The sequence below is a fragment of the Opisthocomus hoazin genome, chromosome 3, assembly GCF_030867145.1.
Source record: "Opisthocomus hoazin isolate bOpiHoa1 chromosome 3, bOpiHoa1.hap1, whole genome shotgun sequence".
NCBI lineage: Eukaryota > Metazoa > Chordata > Aves > Opisthocomiformes > Opisthocomidae > Opisthocomus > Opisthocomus hoazin.
Genome location: NC_134416.1, coordinates 89,459,082 through 89,476,445, shown reverse-complemented (window position 1 = coordinate 89,476,445; position 17,364 = coordinate 89,459,082). Strand labels below are relative to the sequence as shown.

Genomic DNA, 17,364 nt, shown 5'->3' with positions numbered 1-17,364 from the left:
GATAAAATTGTGTTGAAGAAGCAACCTTGCACCCACAGTGCATGTACTGAAATGTGAAAGCAGAGAGAAAGAGTATGGGGGGGGAAAATAGGTGAGGCAGATGTTAAATTTTATAACCTGCTTTTTGTATCTGCCCTGGTAGACAGTGGGACCAATTGCCTTGTAAAAAAATAAGAAATTAAAATCCATTGTGTTCTAGCCAAGAGTATGTTCTCAACGTAGAAAATGGGGACACCAAGATTTTTATTCCATCACATTTTAAATTGAGAAACCATGCCAAACAAAACCTTGCTGTAGAGGCAATTATACTAGAAAACATCTTCCAGAGGCAAAAGAGCTTCAGAAATTATGCAAGTTATTCCAGGGAAAAGTCTCTTCACTATCAGAATTGTCCATTTTATCCTTCACCTGTTCAACTATGGTGACACAACATTTAGGCAATGCCTAAGGCCTTTCAAAGTAAATGGAGAGTTTAGCTCCTTGTATGTAGTGTCTTTCCATTTCTTCTGTTGTTAAAAATGGCATACTGTTTCTCTCTGTTTTGCACCATACTCCAAGAGCCCACAGCCCTCTCAAAAGCATAGAAGAGGCTGCTGATTTTTCACAGAGACTGCTTTTAGTTGTAAACACTGGTCTAGCTATTGATCCTCTCTTGTTTAATGTAGAAGCATACAAGAACATCAAAATCTTCTATCCGGTGGTTTTCAAAATTGCATATTCTTGTGCGTGCAGCACTTATCTTGAGAAAACTCCCATCTGCTGCTGATTTACAATTGTTTTCTTGAGGTAGCCTATAGATTAGGAATGCTCTAACAAGCGTGCAGAAAACACGGTCCACAGCATGATTTGTCTTCCAATTGCAACAGAGCAATGATCTCTGTACAACAGTGTGATAAGCTATGAAAGTATTAGTTCAAAGCCAATACCTGACAAGCATCTTGCCAACTTTGGTGTTGGTACTTCAGCGTTATGCTACAAGTCTGAACGTTACATTTTGGCACATTGCGCTTTACCTATGCTAATATTTGGGATCAGTCATGGTCCTGTTATATATCTATGCCAGTGACTAAAATACTTGCTCCAGTTATAATATCTGGAACAGCATTAATATGCTCTACTTCACCAAAATAGTGTGTTCGTATGTACTCAGTTCACGAAAAATTGTTATATCTCATGACCCTCATTGACAAGGCTAGGTCTGGGTGATGAAGCTTTCCAGTTAGGAACAGTGACTTGAATCAGTGCCCAGGATTACTGCAAACAGGCAGCTTCTTGTGGGTTGGTATCAAAAGAACAAGTACTCTGAACCTTGTTTCTGAAGCCATGTTACTGTCTAGGTTTGCATGTAACATTTGCCGTCACATACTTGCAATAGCCTAGCAGGCAGTTTTAGCAAAGAGGACAAAGACAAGAAAAAGATGTTGCCATGAATCCCACTCCAGTGGGCATTGCTTCACGCTTTTTGGCTGTCTGGGTAAATCTCAATTTTGACATCTGACACTGAATCACCTAGAACCTGTTCAATATCTCAATAGAGAAACAACCACTAATTCCTATAGCTAAAGTAAAATTAATCCAATAAAGCCTCGGTTGGATTGAATCTTAAGCAACTGAGATAACACCCTGAAGGTGATTTAGCTCATTTACAAATGGTTTATGCTGATATCAAATAGAAAAAAGGTACACATTAGGATCACAGGAGCGCTAAGCACTCATCTTCTATCGATGTCACAGAACCTTTGGAACTTATACCGTTGAAGATTTCAAGCAAAAATTTCGGGACTGGAATCACCCAAGGCAAGATACAGATATCGCAGAGGAGTATATGCTGGCATGTATGATATATATGTGTCCATGAGAGGTCCGAGTTTTCACTTTTATTTAGACTTCATCTGAGTTGGCTTTCACTGATGTCTCCCGCTGTCTTCAAGACAATGTAGATCAGATTCATACGCAACAAGTAAAGGAAATTCCAAACACAAACAGGTATATCTATACACAGTAGCCAAATTACCTCTGTAAAATATTTTGAAGTGTCAAAACCCTGAGTCACTGTGGCACTTGAACCATGTGGGAAAAACACAAAAAATATCTGGGAGACCATTATCCTGATCAGTTATTGAAAGTGATACATATATTAACAAGGTAATCTAATAGAATATTTGGAAGACATTTTCCAAAGCAGCAATAAAAATGACGAATCTTTACACTTGTATCTGAGCAGCTTAACTAAGAATGTGAAAGGAGTTGCTTGTGACCACATAAAGTAAAATTCTGAGCTAATTCTGGATGTTCTTTCGTTCCAATGCAACTGAGTACAGAAAATGAAGGTGTAGGAAGGCAATGCCTTCCTGGAGTCCTTGATTAAATTTCAAGATGCCAGGACTTTCCTTTCCCTGAAAAGATTTCCACCAGAGTCAATATCCCACAACTACTCAATGACACAAACTTTCAAGAGCAGGAGAACTTTTTTCTTGCACTTATGAAAGGCACTGAACCACTTCAATGAGAGTAAACTTAGCAGGCAAGAGGCTAACCATTGGCTTCTTCTGCATTAATTTCATGCATCATAAATACTGAATTCCATTATTGAAGCAGCAAATGCAGCCTGTTTCTTTAGATGTATTTATGGCATAGTGGCATAATAAACTATTTCCATCTAAAAAAAACGAAGGATTTACCATTTGAAAAGAATCTTGGGTTAGCCCTCCGACAATAATGTTGATTTTTTGTAACAGGCCACATGAAAAAATAACGAGGCATATTTCCACTTCACTATGCACCTTTTCTTCATGAATGAGAACTTAAAAATGTATGTGCAGCAGAAAAGCTCCAGTGTTTCTGACGTCATGGGAGCCCACTCCCTCTCCATTTGAAACCATTTCAGAGCAGAGCCCATGAACCAATGGGTTGCTATCTATTTTTGCAGAAGCCACCTGTTCAAATTAATTCCCTCTTATCTTCTTTCAAGTAAGTCCTGGCTCACAGCTGTGTTTCCTCTTGTTCCAAAGAATATGGAGGGACATGGCAAGATTCCGGAAGAGACGCTAGCTTCTGAAGCTTAGGGTGTTGCAGTGATTTTGGCCTGTGAAAAGAACGTCGGCATTGTACACGTCTGGCTGCAGCAGATCTGTAATTTCCTTGTACATCAAGCAACATTTTCTTCTCTTTGGGGTCCTTCATATAACAGTCTTCCAGCCCTTCAAACATAAGTAGCGAAGTCTCTTCTTGTGAATTCTCTGACCTGTAGCTAACTTCAGAACAATAACCTGAGTTTACTGACTCTTTGTTATTCACATCTGTATCTGCTTCCCAGAAGAGATCAGATATGTTTGGGTCACAAGAAGCTATGTACTCAGAGACAGTAGGAAGAGATATATTCCTTCTGCTTTCCAATGTAGAATAGTTTTGTGTCCAAGGCGTTTGAAGACAAGATGGGAAGTAGTGGAGGGGAGTTACTGAAACACTTTGGTTTTGGTTTGGTTGGTCATCTGAAGAGGAGTATTCTGTGATTTCAGCATCATGGTCCATATCACCTAGAGAGCAGAATTAAATACAAACTTGTAATAAACGCTTGCTATACTAGTATGCTGGCTATTAGTCTTTGATTTCAGCTGTTCTAATGAAAGTTTATGGTTTAAGATTGTTTTCTTTGGTGGGGAACTGTATCCTGTCCCAATTTCTGTCTTGGACAACATAAACAGAGTTTTTTAAACTTCTTATCCTTGCTGAGTATCAGACAAAATTTAGTTTCATGTTTGTGTACACCTGCCTGTTTTAGATATTTAGGACACGGAGCCATCATGTGGTCATTAAGGTGCACCTTCATCTTGAAACATCTAGTGCTGATGCTCAGCAAGGAAATCTTTCAGAAACTTTTGAAAGAAATGGTGCTCTTTCAATCATGTAGAAAAGGGTATCATCTGGGAGTCAATTTCTTATTGACTGGAGCATATGAACAGTTTTCTGTGTACTTTAGACTATGTAGAGAAACTTCACATCGCTACCCTTTACATTATTTTTTAAAACCTTTGAACTGAAATTTCAGAATCATTCTTCTACTAGTAGAGTTTTGTTAAGGAGGTAAGTCAGAGGACACTTTCAGAGAGTAATGAAGTTCTAAGCTGCTTAATTTTGGAAATCTAACTTCCCTAAACACTTCTTAAGAAACAGAGCAGTCAAAACCCAGTGATTATGATATATCAAAGATTCCTGCACATGAACTTGTACACACCAGTTCCTAACAATAAAGTTAATTATAAAGAAGGCAATCGAACAGAGGAAAAGATCAAAGGTTAGCAAGAAAATGTTCAGCAAGTCATATGCCAGTATTTTATGACAATGTTCACAGTGGGGAAAAAAAGTGGAGAACTGCAATATGGATAAGCATCAAGGATAAGTCTTCCTTTTGGAATGTGCTCATTGTTCAAGTTTTTAATCAGGATATTGGAATTTAATTCACAGGTCTATAATTAATCCAGTGTTCATTTTAAAACTTCATTTAAATAATAATCAAAGATGTATTAATAAGGAACAAAGATGTGTTACTAAGGAACTGAGTACTAGAACCAGCCACAGACCTACAGACCACTCCAGCAAAGAAAGTGATGAGCTTCCTGTAATTACACTTGAGCTAGCACTTCTGCAGGCACACTAGCCGCAACAGAAGAAAAAGCAAACTTCCTTTACTATTTCTTTTCAAAAGGTTATGAAGTTCTTTTCAAATCAAAATTACCAGCATTCGCTCTTATCCTGATGTCTTTGTCTGAACAAAGTTTCATCAACTAACTACAGTAGTACTTCCAAGTTACTGTATTCCTTTATTTGTTGATGCACAGAAAATACTAATTCATACATCTGTGGTCATGGATTCCACAAAAGCGAATTTATGATGAAACTGACTATTGCATTTCATTTGCCTAATAGCTGTGATGCCCTACATTCTGTTCAGTTATGATGTCAGAACTGTGACTTGACCCACCTCATTTACAGCACTGACTATGTCAACTATAGAAATGAAGGCTGCTTTTTATGATGTGGAAAATTTCCACAAAGCGAGAATTAAAGGGCAGCTAGGATATTAATTTAAACCCAGAGTCAATTTAATTTTAATCCTCTAACGCATTAGAAGCATCAAGTTATTTACCGCATCAGAAAGCTACGCATTTTTCTGGTTTCTAAATAAGGTACGGCTATTAATCACAGTTTAAGCATAAAGCTCTAACCAAAACAGGAATCCTGCTTCTCTACAGTCTGGCTGTTGTGTAATTATCTCTACAAGTGCAAGCAAACTCTGATGCATTCCAGTAAACTTGTTTCATTTTTAATCCCTTTCCCATACAATTTAGTGATGACATCAGCAGTGGCATTGAGTACTTGTAGCAGTGGGACCATTTGCCCTTCCTGGGCACTGGATAATTAACCTGGACAAATGTTCTGGACTGACTAAATGCTTCTTAGCAAAAGAAGTAAAAAATCATGTTCTAATCATGCTAAGAATGATTGACCTAGCCCAGCTCATTACTGGTCTAGCCCTTCTATTCCTGTTGTGCATCAGAATGCTACAGAGTTCAGTGAGTTAAATGCCTCATGTGACCTCCTATGGGCAAACCATATCCTTTGGCATCAGCAGCTGGATTGTCTTCCTGGGGCTTCAGACTACTTTGCTTACATCTGCAGATGGTAGTGACAATGTTTCTTGAAAAGATCGATCGCTGTTTAAGAGGGTAGAATCAGAATTACCTGATTCCCATTGGGGAATTCAGGTACAAATTTCATCATCTAGCCAAGAAACCTGGAGCCTCTTGAACACGGGTGCACAATATTCTGGTAATTAGAATTGGCATTTAAAGTATTCAAGGCAAAACAATGAGCAGGACCCTTAACTGCTGTAAAAATACTAAGGCATTGGACCCCAAATAGTTGGACAGCTCTTCTACAGCAGGAAAATAGAAAGATGTTGTTATTCAAACTGGAGGAAAACTGATGTTTAGTTGTACAAAAAAATCAGGAAGGACAGAGATGCTCTGGGAGAAGAAAAATCTGAAAAGTGGGTTTACTTGTCAATAGTCATGGTTGATAGGAAGGCTGATTAAAAATAAAGGTGATAATATCTTTTTAAATATTACATATGTGTTGATTCTGCAAGAAAAGAGCTGGACCGGTCCTCTGGGCCATCTGCTAGCAAGAAGGAATCTATTGACTTATTGCTGAGCCGGAATGGAGTGAGCCGTCTGAAGTTTGGAGAATATGGGATCTGCACTCGGGCCCTTTGTGATGGTACCACAGTGTCTTCACTAGATAACCATGGTGAGAACTTCATGTAGATGCTTTGATCATCATCAGCTGAAAATACCGGGTTATCAATTCCTAAAAGAGTTCACGAGTGACAAATACAATTAATCAAAATAATTTGTCGGTAATACAGCAAGATGCTTTGTAAAAGGAGAATGGCTATAGTGGGAAAAAATAGGCTGATACACACCAGTCTAGGTGTGACCAGGCCAATACACAGACCATTATGCACAGATAAGTTGCTCTTTCTAACTTGGTTATTGCTAATAATTTTGGATTTCTATTAAAGAGAAAAATTGAATATTACATCCAATACACAGTTATGTTTGGGTTATCTGCAGACAAAAAAATATAATCAGTAAAAGTCCTCCAGCAAATTTTAAGCAAAATAAAACACTATATAAAATAACTGCAGAGAATTCAAAACAAACACATACAAAAGAAACTAAATATGTAAAAAAAAGCAAAAGCATAAACTGTACAGCTCCATAATGGAATCAGATGTATGTGAGGGAGCTAAATCAGGCCACAGAACAGTAAAAAATGAATTACAGGAGCCTTTTAATATTGAAATCAAGTTTGTAGCGTTCCAACAGAAAAAGAAATTTTAAAAATTAGTCTAGGTCTACATCTTGCCACCCACTTATTTCTGCATCGATTTCTGGATGTCTTTATATATTATCAAATGCAGACTTTGTCATCGATATTGAAAAGGCTGTATCAGCATGTCTGCCAAAAAAGTACAGATACAAGTATTTATCATCACTGTGTGCACCATGTTACATATGAAGGATACAGTAGCATGCTGAAAATTCAAAGACAAAAGTGCTGAAGAGAAACACTCAATTTTAGAACTATATTAATCATATCATGTAATTTCTGTTATATATAGTGATACATGTACAATCTTGTATTATGGAGCCTTTCAGGGCTGGAAATCAAGTCCAACGAATGCTCCAGGAATGCTGCAAATCTGCCCTTTTCAGTGACTTCTACGAGCCTGTAAGGATCTCACAGAGTTGTGAATTTAAGAGGAGAAATCCTGCCTGAAAGAAGCAGCATGAAATTTATCACACAAACGTGCTCCAATGCAAGTAGAAAATAGTTCCAAAGGACTAGTGTTGACTGGTCTTGTGTGATAGGACAACTCTAAAATAATATTTTCTGTTCCTATAAATAATTAGTGGGTTTAGATCTGGTTTAGGCAGCCACACTCACAACTTCTATGAGAAGCAAATTTGATGCTCTCCATACCTCCAGATGTCCAAAACTTGTTATATGGTAAAGTTAAAATTAAGCAAATATATTTTATAATAGAACACATCAAACCAAAGCGAAACATACAGGCTAAATCAGCAGCATTTCTATTTTTTTTTTAAGCATTTGAGAAAAAAAGCCTCTGTAAGTAATGAATATTTTTACCAGTAGGAGTATCTGTGACATTTTGCTTCATCACATTAGCCAGGAAATCAGCTCCTTTGCCTAGATGCAAAGTTTCATAATCATTATTTGCTTCTGATTCAGAAAACTCCAAAGCTGGAAAAAAAAATGTCCAATTTAATTAGAGATTTTTACCAGTTCTGATAGATGCTCACATATTTGTCAAAGATACATCTTTAACAAGGATCTAGATAAAGGCAAAATTTAATCCACAGCTGTAGCACCGATATAAGATAAGAATCTGAATGAATGTATAGAGAGTTTGCAACTTAAACACCAATTACATGAAGAAACTCAATATAAGTTTCCGGCTTGCATTACTATGTTGTGCTGTGATATCTCACGCTTTTGGCTGACATAATTGTCTGCTTCTTTGGAACTGAAACAAATCAACCTATGACACGGTGCCGCTGCTGCTGTGGTCTGTGTCTTAAATGTTCACGTGTTAACAAATGTCTTCCTGTTACTATGACCAGTCACTGCATTTGCATCATTTGACAGAAGTCAGCACTAGTGTCCTGGCTGATTTCAAACCTGGTGAGGTCATTGCTACTTCTACTGCAGCAGAATCTGTTTTACCACAGGTGCTAAACCACTTGTTAAGAATGTCTTCCAATGACGCTTTCTTATTTTTAAGTAGAGCACAACATCTATACACAGTGTTCTTTAACAAGACAGCATTGAAAGGACACAACTAAGAGTTCAGTGGCTTTAAAATCACATTTCAGTTAAGTGACACATGTTATTTTATAATTACATAACAAACATTAGCATCCATCACTTCTTGCTATGATGGATATCAGTGCCAAAAGATGGCTAAAAAATGAGATGAAACAATTTGGGGCTTTACACGCAAAACCAGCTTCTGCTAGGGATGCTTCCTAGGCCAGTCAGCTTCAGATTACACTTTCAAGGCTGACCTCTGTGTTAGATTTGTGCATGAATCAGTGCTAGAACTGGCCTCTGACTCCGTTTTCCTGTCAAAGCTACAGTCTCTTTGAGTTCTAACATACTTGCTGTCAACTCTGATTTAGACCCTTCTAAACAAATGGACCTTAACTCACATTAGAATGTTATCTCAGCTACTGAATTTTATATAGCATGGTGTCCTGGGCAGACATATCCTGCTGTGATGAAAAAGAAAAATGTTAGCAACAGTTGCTCCGTGTAGCTTATATAAGAGGAAGCTGAAAGTTCATCTACACTGTAGCCACTGCATTGCTTTGTTTTCAAATTTCAAGTATATTTTAAAAATATGAGCAAAAAGGCCAATTAAAATTTGGTTTGTCACCCAGGTACCTAGAAAAACTACTAAATCACCTACAAAAACCTACAAAATCATTGAGACACTACATTTAAGGATGGAGCAGATCTCTGCTCTGTTCTCAATTACAATTAGAAGTCCCATTTTAATACCAGCTTTGCTGTTGCAATTTTTTCAGTGATGCTTTACTGACAATGTAGCTGCTAAAATACAGTTAGTGAAATTGGTCTAAGAGTCTTTTTACCTTTTTCCTTTGAAGTAAAATCTTGTATTGGATTTTCTGAAGGTATTTTTCCATTTGGTATGACACTGCTGTTTCGCTGAAAGAAAACAAACAAAGTTACAAAAACACTATCATCATCAGACAGTGATGGCAGTGACATCCTTTGAAATCAGGAGTTCAGCAGCATAATCCTGAAATCTGTTGTAATCTTTGCTTGAGATTCAATATGGATGTTGTTACTTTCCCCTCTACACTCTTGCTGACTACAGGAAAAGACAGGAACTTTGGCTCTCTTTGTGCTGTACATTCCCTCCTGGTTTCACGCAAATTTCGTGGAAAAGTCTATCCTACACTGCTACCCTGCTAGATCTACCCTGCAACATCTGCCCACAGTGTTGTAGCATGGCCCAAGGTTTGTTGTTTTTCAAGTGATCAAAAATCTTTCACCCAGAAGAAGGGTCCCATAGCATGAAGAAAAGCAGCATGTGAAAAGATGACCCTTGAGTTATCTCATAGTTTTATCTCTTCTTGCTTAGGCTCTTTAAGTTCATGAAGTTCTGTAGGACAGAGATAAATGCAGGACATAGGACCCTTCAGAGTCCTCCCTGCCCTCCCCACCCCTTACTTTGTATAATAGGTGGCTACATCTGGGTCCTTCTGGAAGTATTTTACCCTTTTTTGGCCCCGGTCTCGCTTGTGGATTTTATTGAGCTTCTTGGAATGATTTATTCCTAGTTTGGTACTCTTGAAAGATTCTAAGCGCTTCCTCATTGTCCTATGGAAAATCTCCTTGTCTTGTTTCTCATCTTCACTGTGCATGATCTCATGTCGACTGTACAGGTGTTTGTGCTGTGGCCAGGAAGGGAAGACAATATTCATTTATTTAGAAATACATCTGGAAGCCCTGAATCATTGCATTCAATCAGTGTCATGCAAATATAAACAACTCCATAAAAAAAGAATTAACTAGTCTGAAGGCATTAACAAAACTCCTATTTTTCTTTCTCTTTCTTCACCATGAAACAGGCCCAAGTCCAGGAATTATAAGTATGCGAGCGCGACTGTCATTAAAAGTAAACCTCTCTCTATAAGTGTCTGAATCTCTTCCGTTATTACACTCCATTTAAACCTGCTTCAGAAGCTATACTGGACACAGTTCTGTATTCCACTAGCCCCAGTGAAATCAAAGGCACTAGTTCTGTTAAAGATGCACGTTCATAAACGAGAAAGAACATAGACAAAGAGCCCATCTTCCTCAAGGGTACAGATATTGCAGATGGGTTCTTTTCTTTTGAGTTTCACTCCCAAGTTTTTGTTCCTAGTGCGTTTTTTATTAGAAAACAGTCCTATGCTAGCCTTCTGCTCTCACCTCCTGCCTCGGTTTATACAGGTACTGTTGCAGGGTGTGATGAGCGACTGTGTCTTCTGTGTCCCGGATACTTTTTCTCCTCTGCTCTAAAGCTTGCATGTCAAGGCAAACCGGCCCAGCTTTTTCTCTCCTGAAGAAGAATACAGTATACAAACAGCAGTTTTAAAAATTAATAATCACTAAAGAGGAAGAAAAAGCAGGAAAATGGGGAACAAGAGGGAGAAATGAAAAAGTTGCTTAAAAAAAAAGGAAAGGTCAAAATCATCTAAACGAAAACGAGTGAGCAAATACCTAGTGGGAAGTGTGAAAAGATTATTGGTTTTTGACTTTCAGGTGGGTGTAGCATAGATTTCTCAATTCACATGACACATGGTCTGTTCGGTGAAAGAATTGTGAAAGAGTTAAGGAAGGAGCAATTTTTTCCTTGCCTCTCTCTTGACTTTTTCTGGAGCAGACACAGAAATGACAACTAGCCCTGTCTATAGCATAGCAGTTAGTAAACAACAGGCACATGAAACAACTCTAATATGAGTGTCTGCTTCATCTTACCAGCCTTTACTGCAAGAATTTGTGTATAAAATGCAACAATATAACTGTAAGTATATTCATTTTATGTGGGAGAAAAGATTAGCTTGAAGTTCAAAAAAGTAGCGAATGATGCCTCTGTAATTTGCATTTTTCAAAATCTATAACATTACTTCAATTTCCTCTCATATAGCATAAAAACCCCACAAAACCCACACACAATCCGTCCACATTACTTACAGTAAATAAGACACAGAGCTTTCCACAGTACTTGGGCGTGGTGTGCTGAAATCCACATTTACCATGTTGTCCGTACTTGGAGAACGTATAAATGCCAAGGAACCTCTACGTTCTCCCTGGCCACAGAAAGAAACAAGGCATATTACAGCTGTGAACACCTATGGCAAAATGTGTATCAGAAAATGTGGATAATTTGTGAAGCTGCTGTATACAAATGGGACAATAATCAGGGACTAAGTTGTGTTTAGGTAATGAATACGAAAAATTCTTTTGTTTTATGGCTTTTTTTACATTGAGTGACATTATCCCAATGAAAAAAACTATGAGAAAAACTATTCCACCACCCTTGTAAATTGATTTTGAGGAGGTGAGTGATTTCTTAGGTCTCAATCTGTTTGCTAAATTATATCCTTGCACTTTCGCAGTCTAACTCTTTTCTCTTCACAGACTCTTTAGGGATGGACCTTTTACTCTGTACCACATTGCAAACCAAGTACACAGGGATATCTATGCAGATTTTTATGACTCGGCACATCACTGCACTAACAGTAGCATTTTTGAAGATAAAACATGAAGTTTTCTGTTCTCTACCAGACTGGAAGCGGCAAATGTTAAGAGGTGGTAGAAGTCTGCAAGACTATTTGAAAGTAGTGACGGAATGAAGCAATGAGATACTGAAGAGTTGAGATTTGCTTTCAGTTCTAAAACTAACGTCACAAAAGTGAATTGCTGGAAAAGCTCAGATTTATGTCTTCACAGCTTTCCCTACTGTTTGCATAATCCCTTGTTTAGGTGCGAGGTAGCTGTTGTGTGACATCATGATTACACAGGCTGAACCCATCTATGGTTTTGAATCACAGCAGAGAGAAATCACATAGCAGGACTCTACAATTTAAACTGTAATACAGAATACAGCAAAAAAACCCATCTCCTTTGCAGAATACAGAAAGAAATTTTATCTCCATTTCTCCAACTTTAACTGTATTGTGTCCCCTTTATATTTTTATATTCATGGAGAAAATCAAAACCACTACCTTTGACTATGGTAGCCCACATACACGTTACAGTTGTATGTATTGGATCAGATCAATGGCATTAAGAAGTACACTCTGGCCTCTATAGGCAGAAAACTTAAAAGAAAAAAGTAAATCCTGGGTAACCGTCATCCCGTCCATTTTCTTAAGTGTATTTGACACTCTTTTTAAATTAAGTTTAAGGTTTTGTACATACGTCATACCATACCATCAGTGGAGGAATTTTAACCAGAAAAAGGTATGAACCGTCAGGATTTTAAGTTGCTTCTATTCATTTGCACTGGATTATTTTCATTTTGCCTGGCTTAGACTATCCCCTTTCAACTGTTAGGAACTGATTTATGTTCAGACTGAACTCTCTCAAGATCTTGTTTATTGTATAGATGCAGCAAAACAGTAGAGCTGAAAAAAGAAAAATTTGTAAAATAGTTTTTAGACTACTCAGTTTATTGCAAGTGAGAAGAGAGTGAGTGGCTGAGGGAGCCAGGTCTTTACTCCTCCTGGAAGAAATGGCTTCAGCTTCAATGTCAGCTTGGAATTCACAGATATTTAGCTCAAAGATGTATTTCAGAAGTCCAGGAAATGTTGTTAAAGCAGTGCATCACGAGCAAATATTAACATGAGACTAGTGGAATGACTTTAGGATTCACAACTCATTGCTAATCAGGCATATTAAGATAACTAATTTCCACTGGAAGAAACCATGTTGCAAATCTTTTGTAGAACCGGAAGAACTTTTTATTTCTTTGTCTATTATTATCACATCAGTAGACACTTGCTAAATGAATTTGTCTGCAATACACAATATACACAAATAGCATTTGGGCTAGAGTAGCCCAAGTCAGTTTCCTTGTGTTATGAACTCTACTAAGGTACAATGAAAAAGGTAACTCTCCTAAAAAAATTTGTAATCTAACTTAATCTGACTTTACTGTATTAGATTCACGACATTACTGGGTGAAGATTTTGTGAATATGTGAACCTGCTCATCAACATCAAAGTCATTATCAAACTTTCTTCCTCTGAGGTATGACCCAGAAAGCACAACGAGAAAGAAAATTAGTTCTTGAGCTCAAATAGTCTGAAAACTGAATGGGTGATTTATAAAAATCTCAAAAGGAAGTATTTATCTTGTGACCCACTCCCCATTTTTCACACATCATTTGTGGATTCCATCTTATCTTCTGAATGTGATCTTTGAAATTCAGTGTCTCACTGGGAGAAGTCTGCCTGACTGCATCTCATTTTCAAAAAAAAGGAAAAGAAATTATTAATAGTAGTACTAGTCATAGTAATAGTGTTCATTTTAATTAAAGAAATTAAGTGGTATATCACCTAGCCGTGAGAATGAGTTCACTTGGAGATTATGGGCATTGATAGATTATTGCTTCAAAGATTACTATCAGAAATATTCTATTTAAAACCATCCTTTAGACTGTATGAATATTGCACATTTGTGTTGATTTGAACTAAGGTGACCAGTTTCATACTGTGTAAGAATTCTTAATCTTCTTCAATCTGTTAACATTTCTCCAGCATCAGAATGGTACTCCTGCAGAAGGCCAGTAACTTTCTTCCATTCTATAACCTTAAAAATTTCTCCTGTTGCAACTCTTCAGTTTCTCCAACTTCACAACTCTCTGATTGCTGTTGATATCTGTAGTATTTCACTTTAACCCTAATTTTTGAAGCGTGGGTGTATGATTCCAGTGAATTAAAGTTACTGTTCCTAATTTTTTGGTATTATTGTGATCTTGCAGAATGATATTATAGCAGTCCACTATTCTGGTCATATGTCCATATCATTTGGAAGTGATCTTCTTCAAATCAGATTCGTCATCACAGACAACCACTGTTCTGCAGGAGCCAGACTCTGTTGACACATTTAGAAAGACAGCACTTTGCCTGTTCCCTTTGGAATTACAGTACTTTTTCATGTAATGTACACAGAAACAAAATTATTCAGAAAAACCCAACAGAAAAGTACACTGACATGACCACATTATACTTGGGGATCAGGCATAGTACTGAGAATTACAGCCACTCAAATAAGTGATACTGAGACTCAAAACACATTTAGGAAATTGGAAAAAAAAGCAGAGCAGAAGTGAAAAGTTTTCTTTTAGACATCTCTTGCAATGTATTAACTTTAGGTTATATTATAAATTAAAAACAAACAAACAAATGACATAACGCTATAATATGTCAACAAGCATTCATAAGTACCTCAGCCACATAGCTAATTGCATTCTTCAAGTTGAGTTCATGGAAAACGTTAAGGATCTGGTCTCTTGATTTTTGAGCAGACCTTCTCATCAGTACTTTACTGAGGAATTTCCTATCAAAATTGGACCACCTGATAATTTAAACAAACTGTGTTAATAGCAACAAGTAATTTTAGTTTCACAGCATTTTATAAAGTTATTATAGTTTAGCATAAATGATAGTTTTGTGAGCCAAGCACTTTTTAAAAAATGGTGAACACAGTAATGTGAGAGATCTGTGTTTTGAGATTTTCAATTAGCATTTAAAGAAAGCTAAGGAAAAGCCTGCTATACAGTTATGCAGCCACCACAAAGCATTTAATAGGTTCACTTACTAAGCAATACTACAACAGCATGAGTGCTATGATTACAGTATCCCATTTCAGAGTCACTAGGACATTTTATACTCTGGGAGACCATGCTACCTTATTTTTCCACTTCTGATTATGCATTGTTCTATTTAACAGCTTCATTCTAAAAGTTCAGTTTTCTTTCCTCCTTTGGAAGGCAACCTGCTTTTCCCCAATTTTATTGTAGGACAGCCAACCTAGAAACTCTGTTCACAACAAAAGTGCCCTTCCATAAGCACTTACAAAGGTCCTTATTCATGCCATTGATATACTCTGGGGGACAGAAGTGTTGCGTATTTTCTGTGATTTACGCTTCCAAGCTTGTCTGATAGTAGGATATCTGCCATTTCATATTTAGGCTCCAGAAGATAAAGGCTTCTTTACTTTCATCTGCCTTCCTCAAGATTTTCTCTAAATGGCGTGAGGCAACACTGGAGATTGCTGTTCAGAGTGATTCTATCCATCTTGCCCAATGGCTATTTTGAGTTTATGACTTTTTATTCAGATTGTTGAAACCTTTTTGTTGTTAAACATTATTTGCAGAATTGATAAGTATTCCTCTTCTCTAGCCAGAACATCTGACAAGCAGTCTCTAATTCAGGCTGCCACACCTGAGCACATCAATGAGGATGCTAGCGGCTGCCATTTCTTTGAGGAAGCAGCACTTTCATGTACGTGTGGTCCAGAAGAAGCAGCGTTAAGATGGTCTCTTTCAAAATACATTAGTCATCAAACACACACTCAACCATGAATCTACATTAAGCTACTTCTTGTCTTGTTAGTCAGGGAGATTACTTTCTGACATCTAAGTCCAACTCTAACATACCTCTGTAAAAATATTTAGCTCCATCTTCAAGACAGTATTTCAAAACTGGGCACGTACTCCCCTGTATTGTAGCCTGCTGAAATTCATTCCCCAGTAGTAAACTAAAAATTTAGATGAAGAGAAAGAGGATGTTCTATTTGGGATGCTTCCTGAAAATTCATAAATGAACAAAGAGCAAAAGGAAATGAAGGCAACTGTCCCTATAACTGAATACAGACATGTGAGCAATTCTGCTCGATCTCAGCTACAGTCTAGCTCCAGCCTAGGAGTTGTGTAGTTATATGAGCATAATGCTAAACCTAAGTTAATATACTCAGCTTCTTAAGCAAGGGTTAGGGGAGTGCTCTGCAGAAAGCTAACACAACCGCATGGCTTTTGGACAGGAGTTGACATGTCAAGTCAGCAGGACGCCAGCAGGTCAGAACTGCTCCCCAGTTTAAGCATGATGAGGAGCTACTGGAGAGAGTCCAACAGAGGGCTACGAAGATGATGAGGGGACTGGAGCATCTGTCCTACGAGGAAAGGCTGAAGGAGCTGGGCTTGTGCAGCCTGAAGAAGAGAAGGCTGACAGGGGACCTTATAAATGAAGAGGAAGAACTCTGTCACTCTGAGGGTGACGGAGCACTGAAACAGGTTGCCCAGAGAGGTTGTGGTTTCTTCTTCTCTGGAGACATTCAAAACGCTCCTGGATGAGGTTCTGTGCAACCTGCTTTTCGTGACCCTGCTTTGGCAGTGGATTTGGACCAGATGGTCCACAGAGGTCCCTTCCAACCCCTACCATTCTGTGATTCTGTGACTGTCTGCACCTGTGAAATGACCTAACTCCAGGGACAGAACTGCCTAACAATAAATAACACTCTTAAAAATGTCCAGATTTAATGTCCTTTTTTCACATTTATTCATCTAGATTATGAAAGTCTGCCCATCACAATGGTAATTCTTTACATGCACTTTAAACATGCACTTGTGTGTTTCTACAGCTTACAATGGCAGTTTGACACTTTCTGAAAGCAATGATGTCTACAGACATCTTATTCATTGCAGAAATACACTTCCTCAGCTTAGATACAGCTTCTGCGTCTAGAAACTTCCTTCTACGGCTTGACAGGTTCATTGCTTCCGTCAAATGCACTTGCATGCAATCATGACGGTAAAGGAAGGTCTCATCCCAGAAACAGTGAAGGCAGTTTCCTTGGAAGCCTTCCAGGACCAGATTTGAAAACCTACCCAGGACTCCATGGAATGAGGCAGAACTTCCATGCATAGCAGAGAGAAAAATATGGGGAGCCATTTATGAACAACAGGCCTATGGCAATGTGTGTGTGGTAAACTGACAGACTGCTCCCATTTGTTCCAGTTTCTGAGCATGCGATTTCAAATGCATTTATCATTTTATGGGGACCGTCACAGCTGCACTGCACCCGACAGGGTGAAGACAACAGTCTGGTCCCTGTGAAATGGAGATGGAGCTTTCCTATTTCTGTGCATATTCTGTGGGCAAGTACTAAAGCCCAAAAGTTCACAGAGGTGCAACA

At 38.0% G+C, this 17,364-nt stretch overlaps 1 protein-coding gene across 14 annotated transcripts in view; it reads right to left on the bottom strand.

The window, feature by feature from the left end:
• Positions 1-226: 226 nt before the first annotated feature.
• LOC142360888 (sodium/hydrogen exchanger 3-like) overlaps positions 227-17,364 on the bottom strand; it is a 77,805-nt gene continuing 60,667 nt past the window's right edge. For 11 of the 14 annotated variants that reach the window (XM_075416978.1, XM_075416982.1, XM_075416980.1 and 8 more), the window contains 7 exons: positions 14,616-14,745; positions 11,356-11,471; positions 10,591-10,720; positions 9,894-10,070; positions 9,243-9,318; positions 7,717-7,830; positions 227-3,536 (listed from right to left, as the gene is read on the bottom strand). In XM_075416978.1, the coding sequence (XP_075273093.1) occupies positions 2,983-3,536; positions 7,717-7,830; positions 9,243-9,318; positions 9,894-10,070; positions 10,591-10,720; positions 11,356-11,471; positions 14,616-14,745 (1,297 nt within the window). In that variant the 3' untranslated portion in view covers positions 227-2,982. Of the gene's footprint in view, positions 3,537-6,128; positions 6,370-7,716; positions 7,831-9,242; positions 9,319-9,893; positions 10,071-10,590; positions 10,721-11,355; positions 11,472-14,615; positions 14,746-15,829; positions 15,929-17,364 lie in introns of those variants that run through there. The other 3 variants (XM_075416990.1, XM_075416991.1, XM_075416986.1) reach the window with 3 other exon arrangements.